The sequence below is a fragment of the Sinocyclocheilus anshuiensis genome, unplaced genomic scaffold, assembly GCF_001515605.1.
Source record: "Sinocyclocheilus anshuiensis isolate Anshui unplaced genomic scaffold, SAMN03320099.WGS_v1.1 scaffold392, whole genome shotgun sequence".
In the NCBI taxonomy this organism is placed as follows: Eukaryota; Metazoa; Chordata; class Actinopteri; order Cypriniformes; family Cyprinidae; genus Sinocyclocheilus; species Sinocyclocheilus anshuiensis.
The window spans coordinates 1,503,133-1,519,327 of NW_015557091.1; the positions used below are offsets into that span (position 1 = coordinate 1,503,133).

The 16,195-nt window shown below is 37.2% G+C and overlaps 1 protein-coding gene across 3 annotated transcripts; it reads right to left on the reverse strand.

Moving 5' to 3' along the window:
• Positions 1–301: 301 nt before the first annotated feature.
• klhl14 (kelch-like family member 14) lies at positions 302–14,472 on the reverse strand. 3 transcript variants are annotated; one of them, XM_016471964.1, is made up of 9 exons: positions 13,998–14,472; positions 12,433–13,336; positions 10,442–10,563; positions 4,363–4,452; positions 4,106–4,184; positions 3,726–3,916; positions 2,538–2,696; positions 2,190–2,347; positions 302–1,002 (listed from the first exon to the last, which is right to left on the reverse strand). In XM_016471964.1, exons 2-9 carry the CDS (start codon positions 13,311–13,313, stop codon positions 862–864), a joined length of 1,821 nt encoding a protein of 606 aa, XP_016327450.1. In that variant the 5' UTR covers positions 13,314–13,336; positions 13,998–14,472; the 3' UTR covers positions 302–861. The 3 variants fall into 3 exon arrangements, with proteins under 3 accessions (XP_016327450.1, XP_016327448.1, XP_016327447.1); XM_016471962.1 differs by lacking the exon at positions 13,998–14,472 and adding an exon at positions 13,554–13,731; XM_016471961.1 differs by lacking the exon at positions 13,998–14,472 and having other exon boundaries at positions 12,433–13,540.
• Between the last annotated feature and the right edge of the window lie 1,723 nt (positions 14,473–16,195).

The following is a 16,195-nucleotide window of genomic DNA, read 5'->3' on the forward strand; positions in this document are numbered from 1 at the left end:
GATTTCATATCACGTCTCAGAGAAACCAAAAATGTATGTGATTTTGGCTCAATTTAAAATTCTTGATTCTTATAATGGGAAATTTTATGAAATAAAGCAGCCTGATGCTAAAAATAGGCACTGTGAGATATGAACAGATATTAACATAAACAAATATGTACCCACAGTAAAACACAATAAGCTTTCCACTTCACGCCATGCATATATACCACATGGCTAAATAAATAATATACTGATTGTTCAAACAACAAATCATAACTTGTGTTTTACTGAAATGTGTTTTTTTTATATAATTGACATTTTTTCCCCTCTCATCTGTACAAATAACAATATGCCACTCAAGTATGGCGACAATATCTAACAAGCAGACATGGAGTGATATATATTAAATAGCTGATATCTACTCTACAGTGTACACAGAATCATGAGTTTTGCTTGAAAAACATGAATATTCCTTTGTCAACCCACTTCAACATTGTCTTTGATCGGCGGTTTCCACAAAATACAAAGTACGTATGGAAGCGATATCGATTTGGTTCGGAAAAAAATTATGCGTGCTATGTCAAAGCATTTATGATAAAAAATGATTGAATGTGAGCAGCTGAATGTCAACACACGTGAGCATCAAATACGTAAAGTCGATGATTATATCAGTTTAAAACTGTTAGGTATGAAAGAAACAAAGTGCTCTTGTCAGACCAGTAAAAAAATAATAATCTGTACACCTCATCACCTCCTGTTCAAAAGCTGGGGGCGTTCCATAGGGAGAGTCTCCTCATATATTTGATTCGTTTAGCGAATGACTTTCCATCCCGACAGGTTTTTCCTCTTCTCAGCCGAATTATTCTGCATTCTATATAGTTATTTGTTAAATGGTAAACAGGCTGGCAGTATGACTGTGGCACAGGCCGGTCCAGCTAAAGGTTCAGCCACTTCTCCTTCCATTTCTGTCCATGTGCCTTTCTCTGGGCTGTAACAAATGGTGGATGACTTGTACGCCCCCTGCAAGAGACATTTGACAAGTTATTCACACAATATTTCATTCAATGCTTCAAAATGCTTTTTCATGCATATCCTGAAAGATTTTAGTTTATGGTGAAGTGTGTCATTTCTGCATTACTATCATTATCAGAATTGCAAACATAGCGGTTGTTTCCGAACAGGTTTCCTGAAGCCATCTGCCATTGGTCAGTAATACAGATAGTCCCAACCCCAACATCCCACCATTGGTCGAGCCCATTTTGCAATTTTGAGTGGTTGAAAAGTTTAACCAAACAGAGCAATGTTTTGATAACACCTTTTTTTGGGAAAATCAACCTACAAATGACATACAGTTAACTCTGCATATTAAACTGAGATACTTTAACGACAAAAATGACACACTTCTTAAAAATCTTTAAATTACTTTTGATAATATATAAGGGCATTTTATATTTTTTTAATTTCATTTTTACACATTCATATTGTTTTGGCTGGGCATGGTAAATACACACACAATTTGAAAAGATGTTTTAGCCAAAAAAATAATGAAATAAATGATAAATAAATAATAATAAAATGGATTAATTTCATTTTGATTTTTAGTTATTCATTATTTTAATACGTTTTTTCTATAACACAAAAACAGTACATATACACAATTGTTTATATTAAATATTTAAAAATGGATAAAATTAAATATGTCTATCTATCTATCTATCTATCTATCTATCTATCTATCTATCTATCTATCGCATTTAAGTGTAATATGTGTTTACCATGCTCCAACTGTAGCCTCCCACTAAGTAAATACTGTCATCAAGAACAGATGACACACTTCTTAAAAATCTTTAAATTACTTTAAACTTATATACTTATATAAGGGCATTTTATATTTTTTTAATTTCATTTTTACACATTCATATTGTTTTGGCTGGGCATGGTAAATACACACACAATTTGAAAAGATGTTTTAGCCAAAAAAATAATGAAATAAATGATAAATAAATAATAATAAAATGGATTAATTTCATTTTGATTTTTAGTTATTCATTATTTTAATACGTTTTTTCTATAACACAAAAACAGTACATATACACAATTGTTTATATTAAATATTTAAAAATGGATAAAATTAAATATGTCTATCTATCTATCTATCTATCTATCTATCTATCTATCTATCGCATTTAAGTGTAATATGTGTTTACCATGCTCCAACTGTAGCCTCCCACTAAGTAAATACTGTCATCAAGAACAGCACATCCAGGCCCGCTGCGTCCCTCTAAGATGGGCGTTTGCAGGATGCTCCACTGATCTGCTTTAGGGTCGTAGCATTCAACCAGCATCACATCCAGATGAGAGAATCCTACACACAGAGAAAGAGATCAGGGGAAACCCCAAGCGTATATGCCAAGCTCTTACTCTGCAGAGGCGTAAAAGTGTTACTTTAGTAAGCTTGGAATTGAATCACAAAAAAAAACTGTATTGATTACTGTTGCATACACAGTATGTGCCTCCACCGCTGCTGAGATTTGGGTTACGGCTATAGAAATTACCCTTTAAGTGGTTTCCCCCAATAGCATAGAGGCGGTCGTTCATGCCTGCGAGAGCATGTATGGCTCGCTTAGTGTTCATGTCCTGTTTCCGAGCCCACACGTCCATCACAGGGTCGTAGCAGTACAGCCAAGACACGTATTCACCATTGTGAACGCCACCTGAAGCATAACATACACAATACCAGTTTCAACATAGGGACACAAATTTACAAAAAGAGATTTACAAAAAATCAAGTCAATATGGAATTAAAACTTGACGGTTTTTACTTTCTTAACCTTTGTTATGTGCTGAAAAATCAAATTTGTTGCTCCCGGTCAAAACTAACCAGTCTTTTAAAAATTGCTTGTAAATCTTGCATATGTCATATTATCACCAAATCTTAGATTCAATGTTTTTGTCAACTTGCGTTTTTTTTATTATTAGAAATTATTGATTGTAGACCTCATTGATCTGAGTTTATGTACCTCAGTTTTTGAGTGAAAAAAGCATTATTTGGATAATTTTGGCAGTATTCATTCAAAAGCTGAGGTGCATTATCTCAGATCAATGAGGCCCGCGATCAATCAGTTTCAAAAAGAGATACAAAATCTGTGCTAACTGAAAGAAAACAAGTTGATAAAAAGATTGAATCCAACATTTGGCAATAATATAGCATGGTATGCCAGTCATTTTTGAACGACCACAAGTATAACAAGGTGGGAAACCAAATAAAGTTAGTAGGTTTTGGTCCCATAACATGTGATAACATTAACTAGCAAAAGAAAATCCTCTCCGGGTCAAAAAGACCGGAAAACAACATGAGGGTTAATACACAAATTCTGGTCTGATTTGTTTTCTATCCAAAGTGACTCACATTGCATTGAAGATATAAACTTATTTATCAGTTCATGCATTCCCTGGGAATCAATCCCATGACCTTGGTGTTGCAAGCACAATGCTCTATTGTTTAGGCTACAGAAATGATTCATCAGTGCACGTTGTTCCAAAGAATAATGTTTGTCTTTTCTGCCATTTTATGTTGAATTTAAAATGAAAGTAGCTGTTTTAGTGTTCAAAATACCTCTAACAAATAAAATTGAACTGTGCTGGTAATAGTAAGTGGATATTTTAGTTCAAATATGGCAACTGTTAGTACCGTCTCAGACACTTTGATTAATTCACTGTTTGGGTGAGGTGTATCGTCAAACCTGAGATGTATATTTTCCCATTGTGCACGGCGCCTGCGTGCGCAGCCAGCGGCTGTGGAAGAGACGAAACGTAATTCCATTCGTTTGTCTCAAGGTTAAAGGCTTCAACGCTAGACAGATAACCTGTCTCGTTCCTTCCCCCAACAACATACAAGTGCTTATCCAGGCAGCAAGCGAAGAAACTCGCTCTCCTGAAACAAAGACAAGATGAAAAGATCGTCTCTTAAAATCAGTCAACGTAGAGACTGTTTACAGCAAATATCCCCGTCGCAGCCAAGAGCGGAAAATTCATCACAAAGGCTTAAGAAATAATCATAGCCATTTTATGAAGAGCTCTCATTATTTTATGAATAATAAGTCATTTTTAGAAGGCATCATACCTCTCCTGCATGGGCGGTAGTTGTATCCAGCTATTGAATCTCGGATCATACCGACTTACAAAGTTAGTGCTGTGTTTGCCTGTGAAGATGATACACATATTAGTTTTATTCACACAGTAACATTATAAATATTGTTTAAAAATACACTATAAAACATTTCAGGCACATACAATGAATTATAAGGAAATCAATGTGTGTGACAGCATTAAGTTGTTGTATTCAGCTGTACATAGAAGTCACACTTATTCATGTTTTACCATTAGGGTTCCACTGGTCTTCTCCACCCAATAAAAGCAGGAAGTTCTCCACCTCAACTACACAGTGATGGGCGCTGTTATATGGCATTACTACAACATAGAGACAAAACTGATGAGTCTAGTGCTTCAAAATTGACCATTTCGAGATTAGCAGCATCCAAAAATCAACATTTACAGTAAATATGGTGTAAATGGTGCTCATTTACTGTTTGCCCATCATTTAATACTGTATTAAATATGTAAAGAGTAATAACCAAAGCTGCAATCCAAATATAATTTCAATAATATATTATTTTGTTCATTTTTACACACATTTTAGTGTTGACTGCATTTGACTAGTTTAACCATTCAATGCTGTTACCCAAATTATTTTAAGAAAAAAATATGATTTTATCAATAACCAAAAACCATTCTATTACCCATTCTGGCATAACATTTTTCTTTTTCTTTTTTAAATAAAACTATAATATATAAACACAAATATATATGGTTTATACACATTTATAAAATTTATCACATGAATTACATTTATATATTATATTAATGTGATCATTTTACATTTGATGTGTATTTAATATTAATTCTTAGAAATCACACAAGTTGCAAAAATTGCAATATCATAAAAAATAAACTAAAACAAAAACACCGCATACAATTTACTTCGACCTCCAGTTGTTGACAGTCAACACTTTCTGCAAAAAAAAAAAAGGAAGCCTTATTTAACAGCATTTTTCACAATATTCAGAATAAAATGCCGTCACAACCAATCATAACCAATTTCCTCATATTAACAGTTCTGGTTTGTGGTAGATCTGTGATAAACAGGCTGCTTTCCAGCAGTAGTCTTTCCTGTCTCCATCTCCTCTAATTCCCCAGCTCCCACAAAAGTGACCCCAGTTGAAATAGAGAGAAATGGTTGTGAGGTGACAGTCATAATGAACATGATCATGTTCACTCCATAAATCTTCGTCCGGTGCCCGTGCAGCATAAATCAGTCGTACGCTAAGAGCCACCTGTCTGCCACGATCATTCATTTCCACTGTCACATCTCCGCTGCCTGATGGATCACAGTTGCTGTAAAATTAGACAGCCTTGAATCACGCTTTTTTTTTTCCGATTGGCCTCTTCTACCGCAATCTAACTGGAGTCTGATGCACCGAGGCCTTTCCATTGAGAACGGATCCGGACTGAATCGCACGGCTCCATCCCACGAGGGGAACCTCCTGACTTTCTCGCTGCACACAAAACCAGACTGACTGACACAGGTCTTACTGTCAGTGAGAGAATGATTTGGCATCTCAGGTGTCTGGAGCCATGCGAGGCTTTTGTGGCCTGCTGACATTTACTGCTGCAGACGTGACACATGTGCCAACAGACTTGTGATTTGTTGCGAGATGATTCAAATGATCATGACAGTCTAGGCTTTGTTATTGATCTTACAGCCTGATCTACACAGTTGGAGATGCATCATATTGCTAAACTGACTGATAAGAAACATGCACACTGCAAAGATATATGATATTGACTTTTAAAGGCACAAATCTCCTGAAATTCAGCTCACTAGGACTTTTAACACAGAAAAAAAAAATCAAATTTTTTTTTTTTTTATTTTGATTAAAGAAAATTAGAAACATTTTACAATAAGATTTCATTTGTTAACATGAGGTAACTACATTAATTAATGTGAACTAACAATTAAATATACTTCTAAAGCATTTATGAATTCATGTTTATTTCAACATTTACTAATACATGATTAGAATCAAAAATTGTATGTTAGTATTTAATGGACCTGAGATAACATGAACCAACAATGAAGAGTTGTAATTTGATTAACTATCAAGGATAACATCAACTTGCACATTGTTAGTTAATGCTCTAACTAATGTTAACTAAGGGGACCTTATCATAAAGTTACCAGACAATTAAGCCTAAAAAAAAAAAAAAAAGGATATAGGGTAAATTAAGGTAAATTTTGAATTTTGTATGTGAATTCATAGCACCAAACTAAAACCATTTTAAAAATGGTTAGTTACTTTGTTACAAAATAAATGTTAACTGAAATAAAATAAAATATATATTTAAAAAAATAGAATTATTTCAGCTAAAAAAAAAATCTATTCTTTTGATTTGATGGAAAAGTGCTTCTTTGTCATGAAAATAATAATAAATCTTAAAAGACTTTATGCAGTTCAAAAAATTCTTAATTTGTTTTCTTCGTGTAAATATGTTTAAAATGAAACATGCTGTAACATCTAAAAAAAAATGAATAAAAAAAATGGCATAAAGGGGCACAATGTAATATATGGAATAATCAACACATTTAAACTTGTCACAACTGTTTTTTATCTTCTCGTTTTGACCATAGCAGACTGTGTGCACTAGGTGGCAGTCTCACCACAGAGCAGAAAGCCATAGAAGCAGAGAGGTGCAGCCAGTCGTGAGAACCATCCTAAATAGTGCTGATGAAGGTTTTAATCAGTCGCCGTCCCCCCCCTTTTGGGTTTTGGCTCATTGCAACGTTATGATTGAATGTTAATAACCTGCACACCCCAAACGACATCAAGGGGCTGCTGGTGTGTTCACAGGATGATTTTGCAGTTTGGTCGCTCCACCTGGCCATGGGCCATTTAAGACTCGACATCTGAGGCAGAAATAAAGGACATTACACTATGACCTTATGAGTGTAAGTTATATAGATCCAGATGTAATTCATTAATGAATGTTATGCGTGCTGCCAAACGCTTATAAGCAGGTTTCGGAGCGTAAGGTGTCTTTGTAGGCCTCACACCTCAGTGATTGGATGACTGAACGCAATTTTAGCCATAAAACAAAATGACTGCACGTCCGTTTATGTCCTTGTTTTGCCTCGGTAAGGAACAGACACTATAGAATCATTTTAATTAAATCATAATACATTGTGTCTTGGCTAGTTGCTACACTACTTTTTTTATGATGTTTTTCAAAGAAGTCTCTTATGCTCACCAAGGCTACATTTATTTGATCAAAAATACAGTAAAAACATTAATTGTGAAATATGATTACAATTTAAAATAACTGTTCTATTTGAATATCTGTTCAAATGTAATTTATTCCTGTGATGAAAAGCTGAATTTTCAGCATCATTGCTCCAGTCTTCATGATCTTCAGAAATCATTCTAACATGCTGATTTGCTGCTCAAGAAACATTTCTTATTATTATCAGTGTTGAAAATAGCTTAAAATATAAATCTTTTGTAGCATTATAAATATCTTTATTGTCACTTTTTAGCAGTGTAATGGTAGTCTATCACGGTTCCCACAAAAATATGAAGCAGGACAACTGTTTTCAACATTGATAATATAAAAGCTTCTTGAGCAGCAAATCAGCTTATTAGAATGATTTTTGAAGAATTTGAGTTATTGCATGCTATATTGAGCTATATATACTTAATTTAGGATTATACTCCATTTATGTGGTTTAAAAAGTGCTATGACACTGGACTTTCAAAAAGTTTCCCCTTGCCAAGATTCTCTGCATAACATTACCTGCTATGTCTTCGAAGAACAAACTCCAAGCATTTTGAGTAAGGAGGCTCTTGCTACACCACAAGCCACCTGGAGCTTGTCATATACACATAACAGTGCAACTGACACATTTACAGACAGCAAGTGATTGATTCTGTACTAATTGAGAAAGATTATTCATACAATAGCACAACGTTTAAACCATCAACAGCTAGCTCTGAGGCTAACAGTTAGCCGCAGGAATCACAAGCAAGAGGCTTTACTTTAGACTGATATATTACTATATATAAACTGACTATTTGTTTCAAGGAAAACATGCATAGGAAAGAAAAATCACCAAGGAGATCTCTTTATTGCCTCGATTGTTTCTCGTAGACAGCAGTGAAATTACAAGTAGAGCAAATGAGATCTGTCTCCAGCTTCTCAGATGTTTCACCTGCGAATCTCCTCTATAGTTTCACAAGAGACCTTAACAATGTCTCCAACTGTGCTCAGATTTGCTAAGACATCAAAGTCTGCAATCAGTATGAACTCAAGACATTGAGTTTGAGCAGAATTAATATCTTAAAGGCATTGTTCACCTAAAAATGAAAATTCTGTCATTATTTACTGTCCCTCATGTCTTTTCAAACCTGTATGAATTTCTGGAACACAAAAGAAGATATTTTTAAGAACGTTGGGAACCAAACAATACTGGACTTTCATTGTATAGACAAAAAACAACAAAAATATATCTTTTTTTGTGCACAGAAGAAAGACATACTGTACAGTTTTGAACTGACATGAATAAATTATGACAGAATTTTCATTTTTGGGTGGAGTATCACTTTGATTGTTTCTTTTAGACAGAAATTAAACTAAAATAAGTGCAAATGGACACTTTTTCTTTTATCTCCTGATCAAAAGACAGAAATCTCACTTGTGTCTCCTCTGTCTATCAACATGTCAACCATTGGCTCTTTTGTGTCTTTTTTTATTTTTTCTGTGGTTTTAGGAGAAGCATTTGAGAAAAGGTTTTGTCTCAAATGAAACACACTAATTAGGATCTCCATTCCAAGTCTCCAGAGCTATGAAAGAACAATGTCTGAGCATTAAAATGACATATTCCATTCCAAGATTACACTACTATGTAGGGATGTAACGATTCACTCAACTCACGATTCGATTCGATTCACGATTATTTTTTTAACAAAATGAGATTTAAGACAAATTATAAATGAAATGTGTCCTTTTATTATTGCTTGGACAAAATGCTGCACGTTTCTTAGTGAAATTTAAATATATCACTATAATAATATACTAATATAGCACTCGCATATTATTGTTCTTTTGTTGGTTTTAATTGCTTCTATTGTCCTCATTTGTAAGTCGCTTTGGATAAAAGTGTCTGCTAAATGACAAAATTTAAATTAGTGTAAATGTAAATAACAAAACTAAATTGAAATTTAAAAGCAAGCCCCAAATCAAATAAATAAGTAACACAAATAAAATAAATATCTTCATATAAACAAAATAAGGCTTTGTGCTCTTTGCATTTAAAATTAGAGGCAACCACTGCATTTTAATCATGATCCAAACAAAGATGCTGCATACATGCAACATGAGCAGTTTTTAATCTAAATTAGATTGTATAATTTCGAAATTTGAAGCAAAAACAGAATGGTTTGACTTCAGTTTTGTGAAACTATGCATAAAAATATCTGCATGAAACAGAAACAGCAGACGAGCTGAATGAGATGCAGATTCACTCTCTGCCAGCAGGTGGCGCTTAATGCGTTTCCTTGGTTTCCGCTGTAATCAAAGCAGCGCTGCACTTATGAACTTTAATATGCATTATACAGAGGCAAGATGAAAAGAAAAAATACCATCTAAACTTTTCTAAAGACAGTGAGTTCCCCTCAGACATACGTTCATATAAACTCCTACCCCTAATTGAATCGCGATTTGTTTAGCATCTCAACCGATTTGAATCGTCACGTATTTGAATCGATTTTCAACCGGCTCGCGGTTAATCGTTACATCCCTACTACTATGACATCATTTTTTATTATTATTATGTCAGTACTCAAGGTTCCAACACATTTGATCTCCATTGTTGTCTTTTAAATCCTTTTAAGAATTCTGATTCTAATTCGTCAAGCCAAAACACACGACAAACTACTGGCAGCTCGCAAACGGCTCGCATTCCTTCCCTGCTGCTCGCAAAGATAAATGCACTTACGAGAATGTTTGCCCTAATAAAGCAGTTCAGTAAGAATACGTGTCATCTTCTGATGATGAATCTTCCCGAGATCATTAGATTAAAATTAATCTTGCCGGCACGCTTATGCAAAAAGACAGAGGCATAAAAATAAAAAAACACACACAAGCGAATCCAGGCGCTACAGCTCCACAATGGTGTGAAGGCAGTCACGCTCTGATTAAAAAGTTACATTAAAAGTGATAGTGATACATCATTACCTCCTGCATCTCAGGAAGCTCTCGCTCTATTCTGCTCTGCAATGGAGCACAACCCAACACGGGCAGGGTTCTTCTTGTGGAAGAGAAAATACCATGCTAGCAAGGCACTCACTTGTAAGGATCTTCCATGTCTTCTTTTCGTCGTCGTAGTACTGAACCAGATTACTGGGGAGGCGGTCGGGACCCGGGGGCAGGCCTCCAACCAACAGGAGCATCCGTTTGTTTGAACGAATCCTGGGTTACAGAGGGACGGGGAAACAGATTCATTAACAATTCTGTCATTAGCCGTTATTAGTGCAGAGCAATTACATATTGAATGAGATGCCACAACAAGGTAAAAGCGTGTACAAACACAAGGAGGGAGACAGCAAGCCGAGCAGAGAACATGGGAGAATATTAATGCTGAACGGCTCTATCATCACTCTCAAATGAATGGAAAAAAGAGAAATGACTTCATTTTTAAGTTATAGAATCAATTAGCCCCACTGCAATGATGTTTCTCTAGGATGTGTGTGTGCGATGCACAAGTGCACACTAATGCAGGATGTATTTTTTAGGTCTAGTTACTAGTGATAACTCTTTGTTGGAAGTCTCATTTTAAATTGTGAGATGAACACAAGCACAAATATATTAAGCAACATATAATGTATTGTTTGCATTTGGCCACATTTCATGTTTGTTTATAGCTATTTGCTTTAAATATTATCTGTAAAGGCTACAAACTCTTATACCTGGAATAGTGACAAAATCAGACGTGTGGTTGTGATTCAAGCCAGGTTAAGGTCTTGACAGCCTCATTTCTTCCTTTATGTGTTCTTATCCTATTGGCCAAAGTTGTGCATGTGACTGCTGTCAGCAATGAAATGCTTTTGAATACCTTGGCTGAATATGCATCCATCCATTCAGTCAATCAATAATTTAATTAAACAAATCAACTAATTTCAAATCAATAGTAAAAAAAACGTAGTTGCAATATGATCAGTTTAGAGACCTTGGGGTTAGCCTGTGCAACTGAAATCTTAGATTGAATAAGTGCTTTAAAATCTGGGTGTTCAATATTTACAACCCCTTCAGCTCTGCAAGACTGAGCATGGGAAATAAATGGACAACTCCAGCCTTGTACAATGAAACTACACAGTCTTCAACACTAGTATCATCATCAGGACACACCAATAGAGTCATTCCCTGATTCCATCTTATTCAAGTTCATGGATGATGCTCAGCAAATGATATTAATAGGTGACATAACATAACAGGTGAAGAGAGCTGATAAACAATGATGTGACAAGTGATTGCCAAATAATAACAATCAAACAATTTATCAGTCTAATTCTATTAGCAAATGCATACTTATAAACATATCAAGCCCTTTTGACGTTCATAACATCTTAATTCCTGAGTCCAAAATTCCAAAAAGAGACTATTAAAATGAGAATATCTCATTGCAAACAATCTCTCTCTCTTATTCTCCAACAACCGATTCCTGTTTATTCCACGGTCACCTATTCCTGCTAATTATCCCATCTGCAGACTGCAATATTGTCTGCAGTATGCAAGCTTGCAACAGTGCTGAAATTAATCAACCTTGAAACAGCACTATGAGGAATAGAATGAGGATCTCACAGATAAGGCAAAGTGTGGAAACTGTGTGAACAAATATGGATCAGATATTGCAACAAAAGATTGCTAATCTAATCTAATTCACTTAAATTAACTACACAGCACGAAATAATGTATGAGATCTTTACCAACAAAATTGATCTGTTTACTGACACCTGTCAAGCCTGCCATGATCACGTGCACAGAGTGTTGTGTAGTGCTTTATATTTACACACTCATGTCTCACATAAACAACCTAAAGGATGAAAACAAACTCAACTTTTCTTCTGTTTGAAATTTCCTCTAACTCAAATTGGTTCTACCCAAAACTTAACAAGTACTTAACATTATTTGTCTTTCTTTTATATCTAACATTTCCATGCACACAACCCCTTGGTTAAATTTATATGTAAAAAAATGGATTTTTAAAATAAAAACACTACTCTTCACCCAAAAGCCACAAAAATATACAGAAATATGTTAAGACGATGAAGAAGATCCTACCTGCTGGCTGTGGTCTGTCTGCAGTGCTGTCTGAAGGGCATCAGGTGGTAGTTCATGGCATCCAGGAGCAGTTTCTGGCACACCGGGTCGCTCCTCATAAAGTCCACCGACTGCACCCTCTCCACCAGCTCTGGGGCAGGGATGAGGGCGAAACGCAGGCGCTTCATCAGGTCGGGAGCGTAGTGCATCCTGGTCTCCCTGTCTTGCTCCAACCACAGCACGGACATCTGAAAGAGCGCCAGCTCCGACTCCACGGGCGGAGGCAGGGCGTCCAGCATGGCGCACATCTCCTCAAAGTTCAAGAGGAGCACGTCCTCCACCAGGTACTTGTTGGCGAGCTTCTTGGTCTCATCCAGCCCGTGCAGAGCTGCGATCTTGCAGATCTGCTTGTAGTTTTGCACCGAGATCTGGTCGTTGAGGAACTGCACGCTGAGTTTGGTGATCTGGGGGATGTTGAGGATCTTGCTGACGGAGAGCACCTCCTCCACCGTGTCCAGGGAGAGGGTCACGTTGGCCGTGTAGAGGTACTCCAGCACCAGCCGTAGACCGATGGAGGAGCAGCCCTGCAGCACCAGGTTGTTGATGGTGGATCGCGGGCTGGGCAGGAGCTTGTCGTCGGGGGAGGAGGATGGGGTGCCGCTGCTGCCTTGGTCCTTCGCCGCCAGCCCGTCTTCTCTGCTCAGCATGTGCGTGGAGAACAGGGACCTGAAGTACTGCGAGCAGGACGCCAGCACGGCTTTGTGGCAGTGGAACTGCTGTCCCTGCGCCGTGAGAGTCACATCACAGAAGAGCTGCTTCCTCCACAGCAGGTTTAGACCGTGCAGCAGAGTGTCGCTGTGAGTCGGGTCAAACGTGGAGGTTCGGTCACCCGATCTGGACATGACTTCGGGGCTGCGCACACCTCCTGCGAGTAAACAATGCCATTGGTGCACTACACTGCATGGAACTGCATCAGCCGGTTTTATAAAAGCATAAGCATTCTGAAGGTATCTCATTCATGCATGCAAGCAAGTTGGATTTGTGCATATATATCTACAGTATATATATCGTGCATGCATGCAAATACATTGTTTGCAGCATGTAAGCATATGCATTTACCAACCACACGCATCCTTGCATACCCATCTATATATCTCATGCATGCGTTCGTGAGCACGTCAAATCCAATGGTCGCTGCAGGCTGAAACAAACTACGCTGGGTTGTTGGAAAGCAAAGCCCACGATCTAGCCTACAAACTGCCCGCTATCTGTTATCCGGCCACGCAAACACACACACACACCCCCCTACAATATATAAATGCGTGCACACATTCCCCCCAATATGCGATACAAAAGCAATTAGTTTGTCTCCCGCAACATCAGCATCATCACCACCATAGATGTGCGGTTGCGCATCGCTTTGGTCGGCAACAACACAATGCAATCGCTCCGTTCAACAACACGCGCGGTATTTCTCGCCCAATCTGAGGCAGAACAGCAGACGAAATGGCAACTTTCAGCCCGTGGCACATTTACGCACAGTGCGCACCCGTGCCGAATACTAGTAGTAGGTATCCGAAACTTACCTGACTTAAAGAAAAGTAAAGCTGCGGCTCCTTCAGTGCACTTTCTTTGTTCAGTCCTGTTGGAAAAGTCTATGATCGATGGATCAGAATCCTAACCATTGATCCCCGCTCATTCAAGCTCATTGATCATTTATGTTTCCTCTGAATTAAGAAGAAGAAGTAGTGTGTGTGAGTGTGAGAGGAGCTGTGTGCTTTCTGCAAGAGAAGAAGAAGAAGAAGAAATATACGTGTGACAAATTATGCTACCAAGAAACAACACATCATTATCCTTGGGCCTGGGGCTCAGTGAGTCGTAACGAGAGTAATAGGAAATCCACGGTCGGGGAGAGAAACGGACGCGCATGGCCGGTGGAGGGAGACCGCGCAGGGGTATGGATGCTGGAGAGACTCGCAAAATTATGGCTCAAGGCTATTGTAAAAACTGTCGAGCGTAAATGACTGCGATTTCAAACATCTATGGAAAAAGAGGAGAGGAGAAAAGGCGAGTCTTTCCTCTCTTTCTCTGCGTTATGGAGAGAACCGTCAAGTTTTAGTGCGCATTGCTAATTAGTCAATTTCTCTGTTCCTTCACAGCCCGACGCCTCTGCTGCTGAGCTGAAACTGCTAATTTCTGGGACCAGCCTTTTTTTTGGGCTCTGAACGGGGGATGGATGAATGGCTTGTCTCGCACAAATGACAAAAAGCCCCCCTCTGCCTTAATCTCCATCGCCAAAATAACCCCATCTTTTTCTCCTTTTGCTTAGTCCTTCAAAAGAATGAACAAGGGACTTTGGGCAAACTTGTCTTGTAGTCTTGAGTGAGCATCATGGACATGACATCAAATGCAAATGAATGCATGTCTTAAAATGTGGATGATGGTATTGCTGAATTATTTTATATATGTTGTTTAATGAGCCAAATAAACTTCTTCAGTTCTGCATTGATTTAAACAAACAATAGTACTTGACAAGTACAGTATGAATTTATTTAATAAGTCTGAATTTTCTAATGCATTTCTTACGCTGGTAAGGAAAGAACCTCAAATAAACATGCAGCTTTCAATGCATATTATAGGAAACTATTGAAAATGCTTCCATTGTAGCCTATTCATTGAAACACTTGGTCACTGAGCATTAAAATGCATCTTTTTACACTAAAACAATTACCTTTGAATACATTATTTTATTCAGCTTACACCATCTTCTAATGTTCATCCAAGTGTCTTGGTCAAACAACTGGCAACTGTGTGAAACAGAGAAGCAGGTAGCAGGTAACTAAATCTTCATATTGTAACATAAAATAGTTGTTTGACATGCAAGACGGATTTATAATGGTACATAGCCATCTGGAAAACAGCATCAAGCTTGCAAAGCCATTAAAAGAAAAGGTTCGAGATAAAGCATATGGATCAAGTCAAGGATTAAACTTTTTTGTTTCTGTTTTTTCGACATCATAAATGGCTAGATATAGCACTTCCTGTGCTCCTAATGAAAGTTTTACTGCTGATGCATTACTCATACGTCCTCATGCGTTCTCTGATAGTTCTCCTCATACACCGTGCTATTCAGTGTAGAGAACATCTTAGTTAATAGAATAATCTGCAGATAAAGGAAGCTGTATAAGAGAAATACATAAAAAAAACTTCATGGAGAAATACATAAAAAAGTAGACTGCTGACAGGTGCTATCTGTTCTCCACTAACCATACTGTATAAACAAAAATGCATCAGATTAAAGTATTTTGGACAATTTTATATCCATTTTGAAGCTGCAACAAAATTGCATGCATTTTATTTGTATTATTAAGCAGACATTCAGACCTAAACGCTGTGCAGTTGTTCAATTTCCAATTTGTTCACTTTTAAATTGAGTGTGGTCACATGTTCTTGATCTATAAATCTGTACATTGCCTCTTGTTGCACAGCACTGGTAACGTCTTATTGCATCAGCTGGCCCAGTTGGCCCAGATATACACTATATTCAGCTTTGCATTACATCCAATCCTGTAGAAACCATACCTCAATGTTTTATACAGATCAACTGTCATCATGTGACAGCTTGTGGTATTATGACATGAAATAAAACCATTGCATTACTCTTAAAAAGCACAAAATATGATGAAACCGTACTATTTTATGCAAGGTGTGAGACTTTATAATCAGCGATCGCACATTAGTCCATTCCAGAACATATTATGAGCTGAAGGAAAACAAGATAATA